Below are 20,447 nucleotides of genomic sequence, written 5' to 3'. Positions count from 1 at the left end.
GTCGCAGTGATGGTTAAGAAAAGAAGGTAATATTAGGGTTATGATTGGTTTGATTATGGTTAGGGTGACCAATGATCAAAACTTTGAATGACCAAAAATTATATAAAAACGAGCGAACATGAAACACCCATCTTTCCCACTCATTTAAATGGCACAAACAAAATCGACCCCCTCCACCTTACAAGGTGCGCACACAACCATATGCAGCTTACAGGTAGAACCTCACACCACAGACGTTTGGCTGTCTGGGTTAACTTGCACCACCCTGCCAGCCCTGCCAAGCTCTCGGCTGAGCTCTGCCAGCTGCTTGGCCGGCTGGGTAACGCTCTCCTGGCAGGAAAGGGCACAGAGTGGTCACGGATGGGACTTGGGCCTCAAATGGGAGTGATACGGATACGATAGAAGCGCGGCACCACAGTTGATTTCAACAAAGGCGTACAAGCAAATTGCACAGCCATGGCAGAAGTAACCATTGGAACAATATGCTAGGAGATCCCAGTTGTAGGGGGCACGTGAATGCAGGTTCGCAATTGATCTCTGTGAAACACATTTGGTTTTCTTCCAATTCCTTCCAGTGCCAACGGTGCAAAAATGTACCCAGAAGCCAAGTTTATCAATTAAAAGCTCTGAACCATCTGAACCATGCTCAGTGAGGATCGCCCAGATAGCTCAGATGGCAGAGCACTGGTACGGTTTTCCAGATGACCTGGGTTCGATTCCTGGTCTGCACATGTAATTTTCCCACATATATCAATTATATATATATATATATATATATATATATATATATATATATATATATACGTACACACACACACTTCACTCAAGACACGAACAACACCCCAAAAACAGACGTCATTATGAGCGATTGGCCCGTGGCAATCCTCGGAGATTAGTGTTAATGTCGCTGCCACATAAGGCAAGAGTTGTCTTGGGTTCACCTCACGATATATTGCACGTCACATGGGACATACTATCCATGAGTAACTTCCTATACTTCGAATCACCGTAATCAGAGGCCAGAAGGACGTGTTCAATTTCTGTGAGCGAATCGCTGGCGATTTAGCAAAGCCAGTGACGTCGCATCTGTGTTCGCATGATGTGCACATGGAATTTGCACACACTGACACTCCCTCAAGTTAAGTGATTGTTCAGGTTTCTTGCTTGGAATAAAATAAAACAAGAGCGAGAATTGCTTTGCAATACATGTCCCCTTCTGGTGCCAATGGATGGTTATTAATTTTTTTAACAAATTTTAAAAATTGATGAAACGCACCGAAACACGAACTAATTCTGTAACTTATCATAATAAATCCACGTACCAAGTTTCAGTTTAATATGTTAAAGGATATGGGGGAAAAAAGCAGACACCCATAGGTGGGATGGACGGACAGAGGGAGAGCAAACCTATAGTCCCCTTCGGGTAGACACCTATAAAAGGTGGATTTGAAAGGTTTTTCTTTCACGTAAATTTTTAACACTGGAATACAAAAACACAGGAAACGAGAACGGCACTCGGTAGAGCATTCTTCCGCCAGGCTGAACAGTTTACGTTTGATATCCCACTGATAGGCCGGATCTGGATTCGGACCTGAACCAAAATCTAATCGGGTTGTTCTTGTCGCCTACCCAACTCATCCACAAAGTTTAGTCATAACTCGTCCACCACGTTTTTAAATATCATTTTTAAATGTCGCTTTTCGCCCGATCTCTCAATGGTGAAAAATCACTAGAAAATTAAATAATTATCGTATCCGAATCCATATTCAGATCTTCACCAAAATCAAATATATTTCTCCTTGTCAGACACCCAACCTCTCCACCAAGTTTCGTCCAAATCCGTTCACAACTTTTTGAGATATCCAGCTATGTATTGTTTTTGGCCCTATCTCCCAATGGTGAAGAATCACTTAAAAATTCTAGTAGCCGGATCCGAATCCGGATCTTCACCAAAATGTAATCATTTCGTCCCTGTCGCATACACTACATCTCTGCCAAATTTCGTCCGAATCTGTCCAAAACCTTTTGAGATATCTTGTTCACAGACACAAACAGACAGGGGTGAAAACACAACCTCAATCTACCTTCGGTGGTGGAGGTAACCAGATCGCACTCGGTAGAGCGTATACCTCCACGAGGCTGAACAGTTTATGTTTTGTGTCCCACCGATAGGCCGGGTCTGCACCAAAATCAAATCAATTTGTCCTCGTCACAGACACAAACTGTCCTCTAAATTTCATCCAAATCCATCGATGATCTTTTGAGATATCATGCTCACAGACAGTCAGACAAAGAGGGATGAAAACATAACCTTCATCCACCACTGGTTGCCGAGGTAATGAACGTGTTTGAAAGTTTGCTTGGAAAATGCTTGTGGGGTTGGCACCAGTGTACGGTGGCCTGCAAAATTATTCACCCCCTTACCAATAACGCCACATTTAGATGAATTATGAATGGTGGTGAAAACAATTTTTCCAAATGAACTTTTTACCTGAAACATGTCACAGGTCTACAAGAGCTCCGCATGGTTGTTATACCATTTTTTGGTATTGCGTACCTCAAGTGCGTGAGTAACGCCGAGATTAAATTTTCACGCTGAACAACATGAAAACGTGTTCGCGATAACACTGGATTCCGGCTAGATTGCCTTCTCTCTCCCTCGCCATCCCTCTCCCTCATTTTCCGGAAACCCTCCATGTTAGCATCGTGCGTGTAGTGATGCATTTCCCATTTTGCGTGTTAATTGTGCCGCTGTAATAGACGTAACCCTTGCAATCATGACTGGAAAACGTCCGTGGAGTAGCAAGGTTGGTAGAGCGAGCAAAATACAGAGGAAGGCCATCACTATTGAAGTCAAAATGGATGTTGAAGGACGGTATGAAAGAGGTGATCGTACAGGTGATACGAGGACCAGGAAGTGATTGCTACATTCAAGGTGTATTATCTCCGAAGAACATTTGCAAACCTGATAATGATTTATTAATTTGCAGGTGAAATCATCTGATAATGATCAGATGACTGTAAAGGAATTCTGGAATGCCTTTACAACGGATATTCCATGTAATATTGAGGAATGTCGGAGGGAAGTCATCCGTTCCTGTATGAATGGTGTATGGGGGAAAATTTGCCCTCAATTTGTTCACGGCTTCAAGGGTTTCAGTGTGAATAATGATGCGTCGAAAACACGACGCAAGATTGTCAAAATGGCCAAGATGGACTGTCGACTTTGATGAGGTAGACGGGGGTGATGTATAGGAGTTACTGGACTTGTACTGGGAGGAGCTCTGAAATGAGGACCTTCTACTGCTGGAAAACTCCAGGTGGATCTTAAACATTCTAATTTAAATTAAATAAAGCACTGTAATAGTAAAAATAGACAATAAGATGAGGGTTGAGGCAGCACCTCTGCCTCCGCCTCTTATAATGGAAAATTAGTTTTAATTTACACGTCTTTCATTTACATTTTCGCAACAGTTGCTGTCAGGCTGAAGGCGCGGAGCTTAGCTAAAGAAGATGACATTAGGGACTTCACGAACAGTCCGTCGTGGGCCGACAGGTTCATGGCACACCATGATCTGTCGGTTCGGCGCCGCACACACGTCTCCCAACATGTACCCGATGACACAGCTGATGAGACTAGGCACTTCCACTCATACATCAAGCTTGGCCAGGAGCATGGATTTTTTTTTGAGGGCGAAAAACAGGGGTGTGATTAATACACCGAAAAATAGGTAATCTGTGGGACTTGCACGGCCGGTTTGACACAATCTTTGCCTGCACCTGTCGGCCCTTTTCGCATAGCAGACTCGATTACACCCATATCAAGCATGAGAGACTCCAGCAACCCCACCTCCCCGCTGTTTCATCTGCAAGCAAGGTTTTCCAGCCCAAAACAACAGTTAAACCATGACACCTCCCACTGTACACCTCACCTGGAAGCGCTGCTGCAGGCGCGGCAGCACGGCATCCAGCAAGAAAGCTGCATTGTGCTGGATGAAGCCTTTCTTTGCGGGGTCTTGCTCGCAGCGCAAGCTATAATCCACGTGCTGCACCTCGACCAGCACGACCTCCACCAGGCCCTCGACTAGCACCATGTGTAGCTGGGAATATAAAATATGCTTTAAAACAATCACATGCTGTATATACCTCATCCGCCATAATTCCACGGGAGTGTTTTACGCAGCTTTTCAAACTGAAATGGTAATTAAAATTGAGGTTCATTCTCCTCGATCAACCAATCATGATATCCAGCACAATCAGGTAACTGGGATTTGAAAACAATAAAGGTCAAACTTTACTGAGTAAAGTACAGAATATGTTTGGGGTGTGATCAAAACTACTTTCAATTACAACAAGAAAGAGCAATCAGAGATTGCAGACCCTCGCCAGGACGTGTTTTTAGTGGTTTTTACGTTTTTTGTGTTAAAACAAATATGGCGGCCGAACCACATGACCGATGACGTCATCATTATTTTTTTCTCGCCCAATTTATCCATAGATGACACTCAAGAAATTTCATCTTGATTGGATGAAGTTTTGTACTTGTCGAATTATGACATCATAATGGAGGTACCTATGACATCAATAAAAAAAAACCACCTTTAGAGGTCATTTTTCCCCGCAAGCGGGGGTTGGCCTTTTTCGGGAACTGTGGTTGTTGTTGTTTTTCGGTCCCCTTTTTGAAGCAATGTTTTACGGCCGGATGCCCTTCCTGACGCCAACCCTTTTTGCCGCCTTTAACGACAAGCAGGGAATTACCAGTGAACTGGTACTCAATTTGCCGACCTCGGAAGGATGACAGGCTGAGTCAACCCCCCTGGCGTTAATTCAGCGATTGACCGGGATTCGAACCCAGGATCCTAGGTATCCTAGGATCCTAGGTAGGATCCTAGGTACCTATGACATCAATAACATATATTATTCCCCATGGAGAGTTCTTTACAATGAGCCATGTCTCAATTTTTTCTATGCAGTGCTTTCGGAGATATAGAGGTGCAAAGTCTTTCGCCTTTTCCAAGATGGCACCCATACCACGTGACCTATGACGTCATAATTATCATTAAAAATTATACAGGTGGAGTTGCACCAATGGTGAAAATCTCCTGTCAATCCGACCAACGGTTGCAGAGAAAATCATATTTATTCTGTGCGGACAAACAAACGAACAGACAGACAGACAAACGGACTCAAATGCAATACCCTCTCCTCTGGCGAGGGTAAATATAGGCACCCAAACAATGAGCAATAGATAACTAGACATTTCTTCCTTCAGGGGTCATCAGTTCTTTACCACAAAACCTAGGCAGTCAAACAACGATCAGTTAATGCTTTACAAACTATTCCCAATGTCAAATTTACAAACTATTCCCACCGTGGTCACTCCCATACATCACCCCACCTCTGGCTGGTAGAGTCGAAGACCATCCTCAAGGAACGCGAGTAGCTGCTTGCTAAACGCCACAACTGTGTAACTAAGGTTCACCCAGCAGTCTTTCCCGATATGTTGCTCAAAGTTGGGCACACCACTCGTCTCCATCTCCTCCATAAGCTTCTGCTGTGCTTGAGGAATCATGAGGTTCATCTGCCTCCATGTTTCCTCCTGGCACACGACTCAAATCGTGTCACAAGCACATTGCATTCACTCCACATCCTGCCACAGGTCTGGACGCAGAGGTTGCTTCAAGCAGAAGGGACACTCAAACCCCCAGACATTTACAACCCCAGATTTCAAATAAAACATTGTGAGAAAGAGGGAAGTCAGGGTTAATAAAAGGAATGATGTGAAGGAAAAACTCAAGGAAGAACGAATGAAGAGAGAGGATGCGTTCCCAGCGCTAACCGAGTTCCGGTGTTTGGTCGCCTCAATTATGACATCCTTTGAAGCCTGGACAGCACCCTTTATGTCTTTCAAGAGCAGCGACTGAAGGGTGAACGTCAAATCCAAACCAAAGTTGCTGAGCTGTACAACGACAGGGGGGAAATGTAACGACAAGAGGCTCGCAAATCCACATCCAGCATTTGTCGGGTAACACAAATAATACGTGTTATCTGATGGCACGATTTGTAGCCACGTGGTAATAGAACACAGCAAACCCAAATCACACACACGGCCTGTACAAGGGTTCGTAAGGAAATGATGAACGAAACGTTAATGTGTGGGGGAAAAAAAAAGAAAAAAAAGTAGGAAGGACAACAAGACAACAACTATATATTTATACACTTTTAGGAAGCAACAGGGATGCACCTTTGAAAAACTGAAGGGAACAAAAAACCGCAGAAGAAGAAATAATTGAAGAAAAGATAAAAAAGAAAACCACATATGCAGAACGAATAAATATTCCTTCACTGTGGAGGCACTCACCTTCTCACAATGACTACATGCCAGTGCAACACATTCGGCAATGGATGACAGGCACTCCTTGCTGTCGAACACCTGCTGGCTAAAGGCGTCCGCAAAGAGCTGCAGAGCCAGGCGCTGCCAGACAACCAAGGCTGCGGAAAGACACCGCCGTACGGCATTAACCTGTACGTGCTGAATCGCGCCTGCGCTCTACATGGCAGGTGGTTAGCAGTGGCACAAGTGGCGGAAAAGAAGAATACCGGAATAACAGCCCGGGTGCGCCGCAAAGTTCCGCTGGAACTCGCGCGTGGTTTGCAGCAGGCAGCAGAAGAACACGTGACACAGTGTGCGGACACACAAGCCGGTGGATCCCTCCATGCGCAGCTGCCTCAGGGCCGTCCGCACTGCACACTCGCGGTTCTTGAGGAACAACTGGCAGGCCTGCACACCCAGAACGTGGCAAGATTTACACATTGGACACAAAATCATTCACGAGTACATCATTTACGATGAAACGTGAAATTTTCAACTTTGCAAAAATGGCCGTTACAATACAAGTGGCCACATGAGGCTGGTGATTCAAGATTGTTTATGTGTGCATCGATATTAGAAATGATAAAGCTAATCTGAAAAAGAAGAAATAAAAATTACAAAATGCTCAGCACTCAGCACCACATATTCTGCATTTAACGCCTTCTGAGAAGCTAAATTGAGACAAACATTGTATTTCTTTCACTTTCAAGAATATGCTTTTATACACAACAGGCATTTTAAGGCCATTTTCCCTGCAAGAGTGGGGGTTAGCCTTGCGGTCCCCATGACAATGTTCTCCATTTTGCCCTATTTTCTGCATCTCCCCTTGTTAACCCCCTTGCCCACATTTCTTCTTCCACCATCTTCAGCCAAGTCTTTCTCGGTCTTCCCCGTCCTCTACTTCCTTCTACATTCATTTCTATCACTCTTCTCAACCAGTCACTTTCATCCTTCCTCAACACATAAACAAACCATCTCAACCTGTTTCTCTTCACAGCATCCACCACAGGCTCTATTCCCATCATCTTTCGCAATTCATCATTTGTCTTCCTCTCTCTCAACGATACTCCACACATCCACCGAACCATTCGCATTTCCACCCTTTCCAGCCTTCGTTGCTGCTCTACGTTCATTACCCAGGTCTCACTCCCATAAATCACAACACTTCTCACACATGCAGCATACACCTTTCCCTTCAGCTTCAACGACACTCCCCTCCTCGTCAGCACGCCACTCAGTTCCCGAAACTTCTTCCATGCACATCTCACTCGAGCAACCGTTGTCGAGTCTGATCCACCTTCTCCATTCAGCATGTCTCCTAGGTAACAAAATATTTTCACACCTTCCAGCTTCACGCCATCTCCAAGATCCAACTCAACATTTCCTCCATCTGCAGCTCCCTCTGTGCACACCTTACACTTGAATGTAGCTGCCACACTGGTTAATGACCCTCTCAAACCACTACATTTTTGATGAACCCACTCAGTGCACATTGTACAACAACAACAACATGCATTTTAAAGGCCATTTTCCCTACTAGAGCGGGGGTTAGCCTTGCGGTCCCCATGACAATCTTCTCCATTTTGCCCTATTTTCTGCATCTCTCCTTGTTAACCCCTTGTTAACCTTGTTAACATCTCTCCTTGTTAACTTAATACAAGTTTGTGTGGCAAGGGTGCCCGGAGGGCGTGAATGGTGTTGGTGTCCCGTTTTCTGAGGAGTTTGTAGACAGTGTGGTGAGTGTGACTCGAGTGAGTGATAGGTTGATGATGGTGAAAATGATGATTGGAAAGCTCTTGGTGAACGTCATCTCGGGATATGCTCCGCAGGTTGGTCGAAGCGATGAAGAGAAGGACAAGTGCTGGTGTGCGATAGAGAAGCTGATGGAAAACGTGAAAGATGAGGAAGTTGTTGTGGTGGGAGGAGACCTGAATGGACATGTGGGAAGGAGTGTGGATGGTTTTGAGGGAGTTCATGGGGGTTACGGATATGGTGTGAGAAATGGAGAAGGTGAAAGGATTTTGGAGTTTGCTGATGGAGCTGATTTGTTGATTTGTAATACTCAGTTCCAGAAATAGGATAATAAGCTTGTTACATACACATCAGGTGGGTCGACGACAACCGTTGACTACCTGATGGTGCGTAGGCGAGATAGGGGGCACCTCCGGGACACAAAGGTGATCCCGGGGGAGGAGGCTGTTTCACAGCACCACTTGGTTGTCTGCGACATAAGGGTGAAAGGTGCGAGGAGAGCTCGGCGGGTGAAGTACCAACCGAGAATGAAGGTGTGGAGGTTGAAAGAGGTGACAGTAAGGGAGGCATTAAAAGAGTAGGGTAGAGGATGATGTGGTTGAGCTTGAAAGTGGTTGAATGTCAATGAAAGCTAGTCTGTTGGGAGCCGTTGGTGAGGTATGTGGATGGACAAAAGGACCACCGAGGCACTCGGAAACATGGTGGTGGGATGTTGAAGTTGGAAAGAGGATTGACGAGAAGAGGAAGAAGTTCAAGGAGTGGCAGAAGGCGAAGGGTACGGGAGCAGAAACAGCAGAGCATGAAAGTTATAAGGCAGCCAGGAAGGCTGCAAAGAAAGAGGTAGCAAAGGCGCAGGAGGCATGGAGGAAAATGTTCGGAGAACGCTTGGATTCGGAAGAGGGTCAGAAAGCAGTATTCAGGATTGCAAAGCACATAGCGAAAGAGAGGTGTGATGTGATGGGGGTGAGTTGCTTGAAGGATGAAGTGGGACAAATCGTTGTCGACCCAGATGGAATTAAAGGAAGATGGAAAAGATATATGGAAATGCTGTTGAATACAGAGAATGAATGGGATGACAACATAGAGAGTAACCCAGTTTTAGGACCGGCAGAGAAGATAACTGAGAAGGAAGTTGAGGAAGCGATAAAAGCAATGAAGAGTGGAAAAGCGGGAGGGCCGACGGGAGTTGTGGGAGATATGTTGAAGGCAGCGGGAAGTTGGGGTGTGAAGAGAATGACAGAGATCTGTAATCTGGTGGTGAAAGAAGGCCGCATTCCAGTGGATTGGGAACTGAGTACCCTCGTCCCTCTATACAAGGGGAAAGGTGACCCTCTGGAGTGTGGCTCGTACCGAGCGATAAAGTTATTGGAGCATGGAATGAAGGTATTGGAAAGGGTGTTGGAGAGGAGGATAAGGAAGAAAGTGAAGATCGACGAAATGCAGTTTGGATTTATGCCAGGAAGAGGAACGACAGATGCGCTTTTCATTGTGAGGCAGTTGCAGGAGAAGTACATGGAGAAGAGGAAGAGGTTGTTTTTTGGGTTTGTTGATCTGGAGAAAGCATTCGATAGGGTTCCACGCAAAGTATTGACATGGGCATTGAGGAAGTTAGGAGTGGAGGAATGGTTGATCAGAGTTGTGATGGCAATGTACAAAAGAGCGCGCACAGCTGTAAGGACGAAGGACGGGAACAGTGGTGAGTTTGAGGTGAAGGTGGGAATGCATCGGGTCGGTACTAAGTCCACTACTATTTGTAGCTGTGATGGAGGTGCTGGCTCAGAACGTAAAGGAGGGTTTACCGTGGGAGTTGTTGTATGCAGGTGATCTGGTGTTGATTGCGGAAAGTATGGATGGACTGAAGGAAAAGATGAACAAGTGGAAGGAATGTATGGAGACAAAAGGTCTGAAGGTGAATATCGGAAAGACGAAGGTGATGGCAAGTGGTAAAGCATGTGGTGAGGTGGAAAGAACTGGGAAGTGGCCGTGTGCTGTGTGCAGGAAGGGTGTCGGGTGAACTCCATTCAATGTACAATGTGCGCTGAGTGGGTTCATCAAAAATGTAGTGGTCTGAGAGGGTCATTTACCAGTGTGACAGCTACATTCAAATGTAAGGTGTGCACAGAGGGAGCTGCAGATGGAGGAAATGTTGAGTTGGATCTTGGAGACGGCGTGAAGCTGGAAGGTGTGAAAACATTTTGCTACCTCGGAGACATGCTGCATGGAGAAGGTGGATCAGACTCGGCAACGGTTGCTCGAGTGAGATGTGCATGGAGGAAGTTTCGGGAACTGAGTGGCGTGCTGATGAGGAGGAGAGTGTTGCTGAAGCTGAAGGGAAAGGTGTATGCTGCATGTGTGAGAAGTGTTATGATTTATGGGAGCGAGACATGGGTAATGAACGTAGAGCAGCAACGAAGGCTGGAAAGGGTGGAAATGCGAATGGTTCGATGGATGTGCGGAGTATCGTTGAGAGAGAGGAAGACAAATGATGAATTGCGAAAGATGATGGGAATATTGCCTGTGATTGATGCTGTGAAGAGGAACAGGTTGAGATGGTTTGGTCATGTGTTGAGGAAGGATGAAAGTGACTGGTTGAGAAGAGTGATGGAAGTTAATGGAGAAGGAAGTAGAGGACGGGGAAGACCGAGAAAGACTTGGCTAAAGATGGTGGAAGAAGAAATGCGGGCAAGGGGGTTAACAAGGAGAGATGCAGAAAATAGGGCAAAATGGAGAAGATTGTCATGGGGACCGCAAGGCTAACCCCCACTCCAGCAGGGAAAATGGCCTTAAAATGCATGTTGTTGTTGTTGTTGTCTCATTGTTAACCCCCTTGCCCGCATTTCATCTTCCACCATCTTTAGCCAAGCCTTTCTCGGTCTTCCCCGTCCTCTACTTCCTTCTACATTCATTTCCATCACTCTTCTCAACCAGTCACTTTCATCCTTCCTCAACACATGACCAAACCATCTCAACCTGTTCCTCTTCACAGCATCAATCACAGGCTCTATTCCCATCATCTGTCGCAATTCATCATTTGTCTTCCTCTCTCTCAACGATACTCCGCACATCCGTCGAACCATTCGCATTTCCAGCCTTTCCAACCTTCGTTGCTGCTCTACGTTCATTACCCATGTATCGCTCCCATAAATCATAACACTTCTCACACATGCAGCATACACCTTTCCCTTCAGCTTCAACGACACTCCCCTCATCATCAGCACGCCACTCAGTTCCCGAAACTTCTTCCATGCACATCTCACTCTAGCAACCGTTGCCGAGTCTGATCCACCTTCTCCATTCAGCATGTCTCCGAGGTAGCAAAATGTTTTCACACCTTCCAGCTTCATGCCGTCTCCAAGATCCAACTCAACATTTCCTCCATCTGCAGCTCCCTCTGTGCACACCTTACATTTGAATGTAGCTGCCACACTGATTAATGACCTTCTCAGACCACTACATTTTTGATGAACCCACTCAGCGCACATTGTACATTGAATGGAGTTCACTCCGACACCCTTCCTACACACAGCACAGGGCCACTTCCCAGATCTTTCCACCTCCCCACATGCTTTACCACTTGCCATCACCTTCGTCTTTCCGATATTCACCTTCAGACCTTTTGTCTCCATACATTCCTTCCACTTGTTCATCTTTTCCTTCAGTTTATCCATACTTTCCGCAATCAACACCAGATCATCTGCATACAACAACTCCCATGGTAAACCCTCCTTTACGATCTGAGCCAGCACCTCCATCACAGCTACAAATAGTAGTGGACTTAGTACCGACCCCTGATGCACTCCCACCTTCACCTCAAACTCACCACTGTTCCCGTCCTTCGTCCTTACAGCTGTGCGCGCTCTTTTGTACATTGCCATCACTACTCTGATCAACCATTCCTCCACTCCTAACTTCCTCAATGCCCATGTCAATACTCTGCGTGGAACCCTATTGAATGCTTTCTCCAGATCAACAAACCCAAGAAACAACTTCTTCCTCTTCTCCATGTACTTCTCCTGCAACTGCCTCACAATGAAAAGTGCATCTGTCGTTCCTCTTCCTGGCATAAATCCAAACTGCATTTCGTCGATCTTCACTTTCTTCCTTATCCTCCTCTCCAACACCCTTTCCAATACCTTCATTCCATGCTCCAATAACTTTATCGCTCGGTACGAGCCACACTCCAGCGGGTCATCTTTCCCCTTGTATAGAGGGACGAGGGTACTTAGTTCCCAATCCACTGGAATGCGGCCTTCTTTCACCACCAGATTACAGATCTCTGTCATGCTCTTCACACCCCAACTTCCTGCTGCCTTCAACATATCTCCCACAACTCCCGTCGGCCCTCCCGCTTTTCTACCCTTCATTGCTTTTATCGCTTCCTCCCTTCCTTCTCAGTTATCTTCTCTGCCGGTCCTAAAACTGGGTTACTCTCTATGTTGCCATCCCATTCATTCTCTGTATTCAACAGCATTTCCATATATCTTTTCCATCTTCCTTTAATTCCATCTGGGTCGACAACGATTTGTCCCACTTCATCCTTCAAGCAACTCACCCCCATCACATCACACCTCTCTTTCGCTATCTGCTTTGCAATCCTGAATACTGCTTTCTGACCCTCTTCCAAATCCAAGCGTTCTCCGAACATTTTCCGACATGCCTCCTGCGCCTTTGCTACCTCTTTCTTTGCAGCTTTCCTGGATGCCTTATAACTTTCATGCTCTGCTGTTTCTGCTTCCGTACCCTTCGCCTTCTGCCACTCCTTGAACTTCTTCCTCTTCTCGTCAATCCTCTTTCCAACTTCATCATCCCACCACCATGTTTCCGAGTGCCTCGGTGGTCCTTTTCTCCATCCACATACCTCACCAACGGCTCCCAACAGACTAGCTTTCATTGACATCCAACCACTTTCAATCTCAACCACATCATCCTCGACCCTACTCAGCCTCTCTTTTAATGCCTCCCTTACTGTCACCTCTTTCAACCTCCATACCTTCATTCTCGGTTGGTACTTCACCCGCCGAGCTCTCCTCGCACCTTTCACCCTTATGTCGCAGACAACCAAGTGGTGCTGTGAAACAGCTTCGTCCCCCGGGATCACCTTTGTGTCCCGGAGGTGCCCCCTATCTCGCCTATGCACCATCAGGTAGTCAACGGTTGTCGTCGACCCACCTGACGTGTATGTAACAAGCTTATTATCCTCTTTCTGGAACTGAGTATTACAAATCAACAAATCAGCTCCATCAGCAAACTCCAAAATCCTTTCACCTTCTCCATTTCTCACACCATATCCGTAACCCCCATGAACTCCATCAAAACCATCCATACTCCTTCCCACATGTCCATTTAGGTCTCCTCCTACCACAACAACTTACTCATCTTTCACGTTTTCCATCAGCTTCTCTATCGCACACCAGAACTTGTCCTTCTCTTCATCGCTCCGACCAACCTGCGGAGCATATCCCGAGATGATGTTCACCAAGAGCTTTCCAATCATCATTTTCACCATCATCAACCTATCACTCACTCTAGTCACACTCACCACACTGTCTACAAACTCCTCAGAAAACAGGACACCAACACCATTCACGCCCTCCAGGCACCCTTGCCACATAAACTTGTATTTCTGTCCCTGCCTACCCTTCACCATTCTCACACCACTTCCCTTCCATCTCGTCTCTTGCACACAACATATGTCCACTCTTCTTCTGACCAATACTTCCACCACTTCTCCTGATCTCACTGTCATTGTCCCTACATTCCATGTCCCAACCTCAGAAACCGATCTCCACGTCGGGCATCAGACGTTTCGTCGTCATACATGGAATGATTTCCACCCTTGCTTCGATCGGGTTCCCCACCTTGAGTTTATACATGAAATATGCTTTCATACATGAAAAAAAAAATTAGGATAAGTTTCAGCAAGATCAGGAGGGCAAGAAAACAAAACAAAACAAAAACTAAACAAATGACCTTGTCGCAATGGATTAGATGAAGACTTGTCCTCAGTCCCTGGATATAATATTTAATCGTATACCTATATAAATGCAATTTGTGCGATTGTGTCTGAATGCAGTAAACGTTGTAACCACAGCATGTATAATGCTGAATGATACCTCATGTAAGAGCTCTTGGGTCCGGACAGTGCATGCAAAGGTCTAAAAATATCAATATACACGCATTATGAGTTTTGTGTATTTTTGTGGCTAGGTTGTGCATATGGGCGGTGTATAGGCTCAGGGCCACGAGTTCGTTCAAAACTACCAGTTATATATATATATATATATATATCTTAACCGTCAGTGACTAATACCTTAGCAGTCTTTTACAGTTAGTGACTTATGCTGTCAAAGGACATTGAGGGCAAACTCCCAAAATATTCCACACTCTAGGGAACAAATTCCCTTAAAACAGCCCGATTGAAATGGGTTATCTGCTGGTTTTATAGCAGGAAACAGGTTATATATACCGTATATAAAAGCCAGTTCGTTTTTGGACCATTCATGTGCGGAAGGACTGCTGTTGCTTCATTGGTTGGAGAGCTCGTCTTACTCCACCCACAACTGTAAACCTCAAACAAATAATCATGTAGATACCATTTTGTGAAGCAGCAAAGACCGCAGACCTTGAGTGTCAGTCCATGGCCCAGTACAATTAGAACTAGAACGGCACTCGGTGGAGAGAATACTTCCACCAGGCTCAACAGTTTACGTTTTGTATCCCACCGATAGGCCGGATCTGAATTCAGACCTGAACCAAAATCTAATCTGCTTGTTCTTGATGCCTAACCAACTCATCCACCTAGTTTTGTCATAATCCAACCGCAACTTTTTGAAATATCGTGCTATATTTTAGGCCCTATTAAAAAAAAATTTTTTTTTTAAATATCCGGATCTGTATCCAGACCTTCCCCAAAATTGACGATTCGTCCTTGTCACATACCCAACCAGTCCACCAAGTTTTGTCAGAATCCGTTCATAACTTTTTGAGACATAGTTTTTAGCCCTACCACTCAAGTGAAGAATCACTTGAAATAAAATCTCTGATCTGGATTCGAATCTTTATGAAAATTTAATCAATTCTTCTTTGTCTTTGTCTTGGTGGATTGGTTGACTGCAATACCCTTCAGATCAAATAATATGCCCAGCTCGTTGCAGTCTCTGTGCTTGCAACACCTGGCTCGGTGGTAAAGCTCCACATTAGTGATCCATGTCGGCCAATATATCTTGAAGGCTGCTCCAAGAAGATGCGAGTGTGTAGCATCAATTTCCTGCTAAATTGGAATTAGATGCCGCAACGCTGCCCAAACCAGTAAGTGACATCGCAGGAAGTCGTCATGGTGATTAGGAACGGAGCCACCCAAGTAAACAAACTGCATGCAACAAGGTGTGCTCAAAGCTCCAGCTTCATTGCTGTAGGTGGTTTGTATATTATCCAGGTCCAATGGGATATTCAGTACCTCCGCCTTGGTTGTGTTGATATGCAGTCCGACTTTCGCCGCTGCTTGTACCAGGTTAGTGAACACGAGTTTCCCACCAGCAGCTGAGGATGAAATAAGGGCAAAGTCGTCCACATATCCAAGAACTGACAGTCTCTTCTGGTTGCTGACTACTCGTTCTGCACACCTGAAAACCATCCTCCTCACTTGGGATGGCGGTGCAAAGCACCCAATCAAGGGGAAAGAGAAAAGGAGCCAAATTATCTCCCTGAAGTACCCCAAAGGTTGTGTCAAACATCTCCGATAGCCCACCTGGTGTAAAGACACGGTCTTACGGTTATGGTGCAAAGGAGTGATGCCATTGATGAGAGCTTGAGGAACATTATACAAACTTAGGATCTTAGGAATGCATGATCTTGACATTATCTAAAGCTTTGTGGAAATCAACAAAAATCACCACTAAGCCAGTCTGATGGATTCGTGCTTCCCCTACAACTCTGTACAGTGCCAATGTTTGCTGCACTGTGACTCGGCAGGGTCGGAATCCATTCTGCTCAGGTTGCATTTACGGGCCGAGCACTGGTTGTATGCGTTTCAGCAGCACTTTCTTGTATAGTTTTGCTGCACAGGACATCAGAGATATCCTGCGATGCTCCTCCTTCTTTGTCACGCCTGGTTTCTTTGAGATTTCCACAATTTTTGCTATTCTTCACTCGTCAGGGCGATCCATTCCGTTTAAAACATTGTTCATGATTTGAACCATTCTTTCAGCAAACAAAGGAATTTGACCGATTTCAACTGGAATTTCATTGAGGCCAGTTGCTTTCCTACCTGGGCTATCACAAGGGATCATAGCACTTCTTCAGGTATGATTGCAGTGTGATTGAAATCAGCAGGAGATGGAAGTCTGACGTCTTCAGGGAACATGAAATGTATCTCAGGAGGTGATGGTGAATAGACAATTCCTCTGCCTACATCCAACAATCTCTTTGCTGACTCTCTTGAAAATCCTCTCTATCTCTTTGCTGACGACTCTACTCTCTGTCGCTCCATTCTTCATCCCTCAGATCGGCAGTCTGCAGCCTCCTCACTCTCTGCAGACCTTGACAAAATCACAGACTGGGCAAACAAGTGGAACATGTCTTTCAATCCTGACAAATCTCACACTCTTACGATGTCTCTCCGAAAAGACCGACTGGACAACCCTCCCATCCACTTTCTGAATAATCCTCTCCAAGAAGTTCTGTCACTCAAGCTTTTGGGTCTCACTATCTGCCATGATCTTTCCTGGAAAAACCACATTTCAAATCTGGCCTCTAAAGCCAGTCGCTGATTGGGCATCCTCCGTCGTGCGAAGTCCTTCCTTGGCACACCTGAGCTCCTCACCACATACAAGGCTTTCATCTGCAGCTCAATGGAATACTGCTCTCCCCTCTGGGCTGGTGCTCCTGCCTCACACCTAGCTCGCATTCGCGCTGTTGAAACCAAAGCATTCAGAATCATTGGAATCTCCCGCGATGAAGCTAACTCCAAGGGCCTCTCACTCACTCACCGCAGGCAGGTTGGTGGTCTTTCCGTCTTCTACCGACTCCTCTCTGGCCTTGCCCCCCCAGCTCTCTCTGGGCTCTGTCCCGCAAATATTCCTACAGGTCGCACAAGATCTGCCTGCAACCCTCTTTTGGTTAAACTGCCAAAATCAAGACTCTCTGCTCACCTTCACTCCTTCATTCCTCTTTTCTCCCGCCTCTGGAACAAACTCCCTCACTCTCTTCAATCCCACTCCACCCTCCAAGTCTTTAAAACAGCTGTTCACCACCATCTCTTATCTTCCCCCATCCAAAACCTTGATCTTTTCTATCCCCGCTAATTTCACCCCAATTCCCCTTTTTGAAATACCAACTTCTGTCCTGGAAGTCCTTGGTGTCCTTGTGCTTTATACTTCTCCCTCCCCCCCCCCCCCCCCCCATTCCCATGCCTCCTCCCCCCGGGCCCTCTCCCTTCCACACATCTCCCTGCTCTCGGATGTTGTGTTTGTGTGCTTCCCCTTTTCTCCCCATCTTGTCTTCTGCTCCCTCTTTTTGTGTATTTTGTTTGTCTGGTCGATTTGTTTGTGAAGTAAATGTTAGCTCTTTCACGAGCCTCGATTCAGTATACAAAAAAAAAAAAAAAAAAAAGTGACAAGGTGAGATTCTGGTTTCCTAAAAACGGTGTTAGCAGAGATAAGATCGTGTTGTTGTACAAAATCACAAAGAGTTTCTGTATTTGTCTGCTGCTCTATCTCACCCTCTCTCTGTTCTCTTCACCCTCTCTTTTGCTCAAGGTCAACTGCCATCTGCTTGGAAATCAGCCAACATCACCGCTTTGCACAAAAAAGGTGCAAAAACAGATCCTAGCAACTACAGACCAATCAGCCTTCTCCCAATTATCAGCAAAGTCATGGAATCCATCATTGCTTCTGATATGAAATCTTTCCTCTTCTCCAATGGCTTGATCTCTGATCATCAATTGGGTTTCAGACCAGGTCACTCTACTCTGGACATGCTGCTTCTGCTGTCTCAACAATGGATGGAGGTCCTCAATGCCAAACAGGAAATTAGAGCTGTCTCCCTCGACATATCACGTGCCTTCGACACGGTCTGGCACCCCGCTCTGCTCACCAAACTCTCCTCCTTTGGTATCCATGGAAATCTCCACGCATGGCTGGCGGACTTCCTCTCTAGTCGTCGTCAACGTGTGGCCCTGAATGGGTTTCTCTCATCTCCTCTTCCTGTTCAGGCTGGAGTTCCCCAAGGCAGTGTTCTGGGCCCCGTGCTTTTTCTGGTCTTCATCAATGATCTCTCTGACTCTCTCGAAAATCCTCTCTATCTCTTTGCTGATGACTCCACTCTCTGCCGCTCCATTCCTCTTCCCTCAGAACGGCAGTCTGCTGCCTCCTCACTCTCTGAAGACCTGGACAAAATCACAGACTGGTCAAACAAGTGGAACATGTCTTTCAATCCTGACAAATCTCACACTCTTACTATGTCTCTCCGAAAAGATCGACTGGACAACCCTCCCATCTACTTTCTCAACAATCCTCTCCAAGAAGTTCTGTCGCTCAAGATTTTGGGTCTCACTATCTGCCATGATCTTTCTTGGGAAAACCACATTTCCAAGCTGGCCTCCAAAGCCAGTCGCCGACTGGGCATCCTCCGTCGTGCGAAGTCCTTCCTCGGCACACCTGAGCTCCTCACCACATACAAGGCTTTCATCCGCAGCTCAATGGAATACTGTTCTCCCCTATGGGCCGGTGCTCCTGCCTCACACCTAGCTCGGCTTCACGCTGTTGAAACCAAAGCTTTCAGAATTATTGGAATCTCCCGCGATGAAGCTATCTCTGAGGGCCTTTCACTCACTCACCGCAGGCAGGTAGGTGGTCTTTCTGTCTTCTACCGACTCCTCTCCGGCCTTGCACCCCCAGCTCTCTCTGTGCTCTGTCCCCCAAATATTCCTACAGGTCGCACAAGATCTGCCAGCAACCCTCTGATGGTTAAACTGCCGAAATCTCGGCTCTCCGCTCACCTTCACTCTTTCATTCCTCTTTTCTCCCGCCTCTGGAACAAACTCCCTCACTCCCTTCAATCCCACTCCTCCCTCCAGGTCTTTAAAACAGCTGTTCACCACCATCTCTTATCTTCCCCCATCCAAAACCTTGATCTTTTCTACCCCCGCTAATTCACCCCAGATCCACCTTGTTTGAAATTCCAACTTCTTTCCTGGAAGTCCTGGCAGTGTCCATATGTTTTATACCTCTCCCACTGCCCCCTTCCCACGCCCCCCCCCCCAAAGCCCTCACCCTCTCTCAGATCTCTCGATGTCTCCATGTCTCTCGGTCCCTGCTCTCAAATGTTGTGTTTGTGTCCTTCCCCCTCTCTCCCCATCTTGTCTACCGCTCCCTATGTTATATGTTTTATGTGTCGGTTTGTCTTTCTGTGTGTTCATGTGATTAATGTTCGCTCTTTCACGAGCCTCGATATTGTATACAAAAAAAAAAAAAAAAAAAAAAAAAAAAAAAAAAAAAAAAAAAAAAAAATTTGTATTCTCATGTGCATGCGGCGGGTAGATGAACGGTGCTTGTGCAGATTTTATCAGAGTCACAAGTCCCGCCATAAAGTCAAATAAGTCCAGAGACCTCCGGATGAGCCGCAATTGGTCCATACACGCAAAACAGGTGCAAGTTTCTTGTTAATTTAATGTCAACAAGAAGAACTCAATGTGACAATGCATGACAAATCAAATGCTGGCTCGAGTCTGACATATCAAATGTAAAATGCTTGAGCTGCTGCAACAGAGACACATCCCCACTGAGCCAGACCCTCTCCTTTCCTCTCGAGCCGAGCTGCAGGGTGGAGCGGGCTTTTCCTGCAGTGCAGCTGGGACCTGTACCTTTGGCTCATCCTACTGGACAATGTGCATCGCCAGGGTATTTTCTGTCCTGTTTGCTTCTGATTTGTCTTTCTCTCGTGATACGACCGAGGCCTTAAGAGCATAGTTATTTAAGGATCTGCCGTTTGTCCATTGGTTTGTGCGTGCGTTAACCAGTAGTGGGTAAGGGGTTGTGTTGCTTGCCTGTATTGTTGATTGCTTCTTTGTATTCGCACCCCTGTGTACCAAAGTTATAATTATATATACCTGGTCTCAGGGAATATTAGAACTGCAGTGATCATTCGTGCAATTAGGTGAAGCCTGTTTAAGGATTAATTAGGAACGGCAACCATCGCCGTAATAACCAAACTGTTCTGTGCTCCCTGTAATGCAATTATGTCTCAGTTGAACCCAGGTGTTATGCCGACTCTGTCCACTGAGAGGCTCCTATGAGAATTTGGACTGGACAGCGCTCCGATGATT

At 46.0% G+C, this 20,447-nt stretch overlaps 1 protein-coding gene across 6 annotated transcripts in view; it reads right to left on the bottom strand.

Moving 5' to 3' along the window:
• The window catches only part of EXOC8 (exocyst complex component 8), a 69,621-nt gene that overhangs the window by 1,771 nt on the left and 47,403 nt on the right, over window positions 1-20,447 (bottom strand). For 3 of the 6 annotated variants that reach the window (XM_068112035.2, XM_078775532.1, XM_078775533.1), the window contains exons 12-17: window positions 6,601-6,781; window positions 6,362-6,492; window positions 5,840-5,959; window positions 5,399-5,599; window positions 3,933-4,100; window positions 213-330 (exon numbers count right to left, since the gene is read on the bottom strand). In XM_068112035.2, the coding sequence (XP_067968136.1) occupies window positions 223-330; window positions 3,933-4,100; window positions 5,399-5,599; window positions 5,840-5,959; window positions 6,362-6,492; window positions 6,601-6,781 (909 nt within the window). In that variant the 3' untranslated portion in view covers window positions 213-222. The remainder of the gene's footprint in view (window positions 1-212; window positions 331-3,932; window positions 4,101-5,398; window positions 5,600-5,839; window positions 5,960-6,361; window positions 6,493-6,600; window positions 6,782-20,447) is intronic. The other 3 variants (XM_068112034.2, XM_068112036.2, XM_068112037.2) reach the window with 1 other exon arrangement.

This window comes from Myxine glutinosa, chromosome 4 (genome assembly GCF_964187855.1).
Source record: "Myxine glutinosa chromosome 4, kmMyxGlut1.1, whole genome shotgun sequence".
NCBI lineage: Eukaryota > Metazoa > Chordata > Myxini > Myxiniformes > Myxinidae > Myxine > Myxine glutinosa.
Note: the sequence above shows the minus strand (reverse complement) of the source record. Positions and strands in the feature narration are given on the sequence as shown.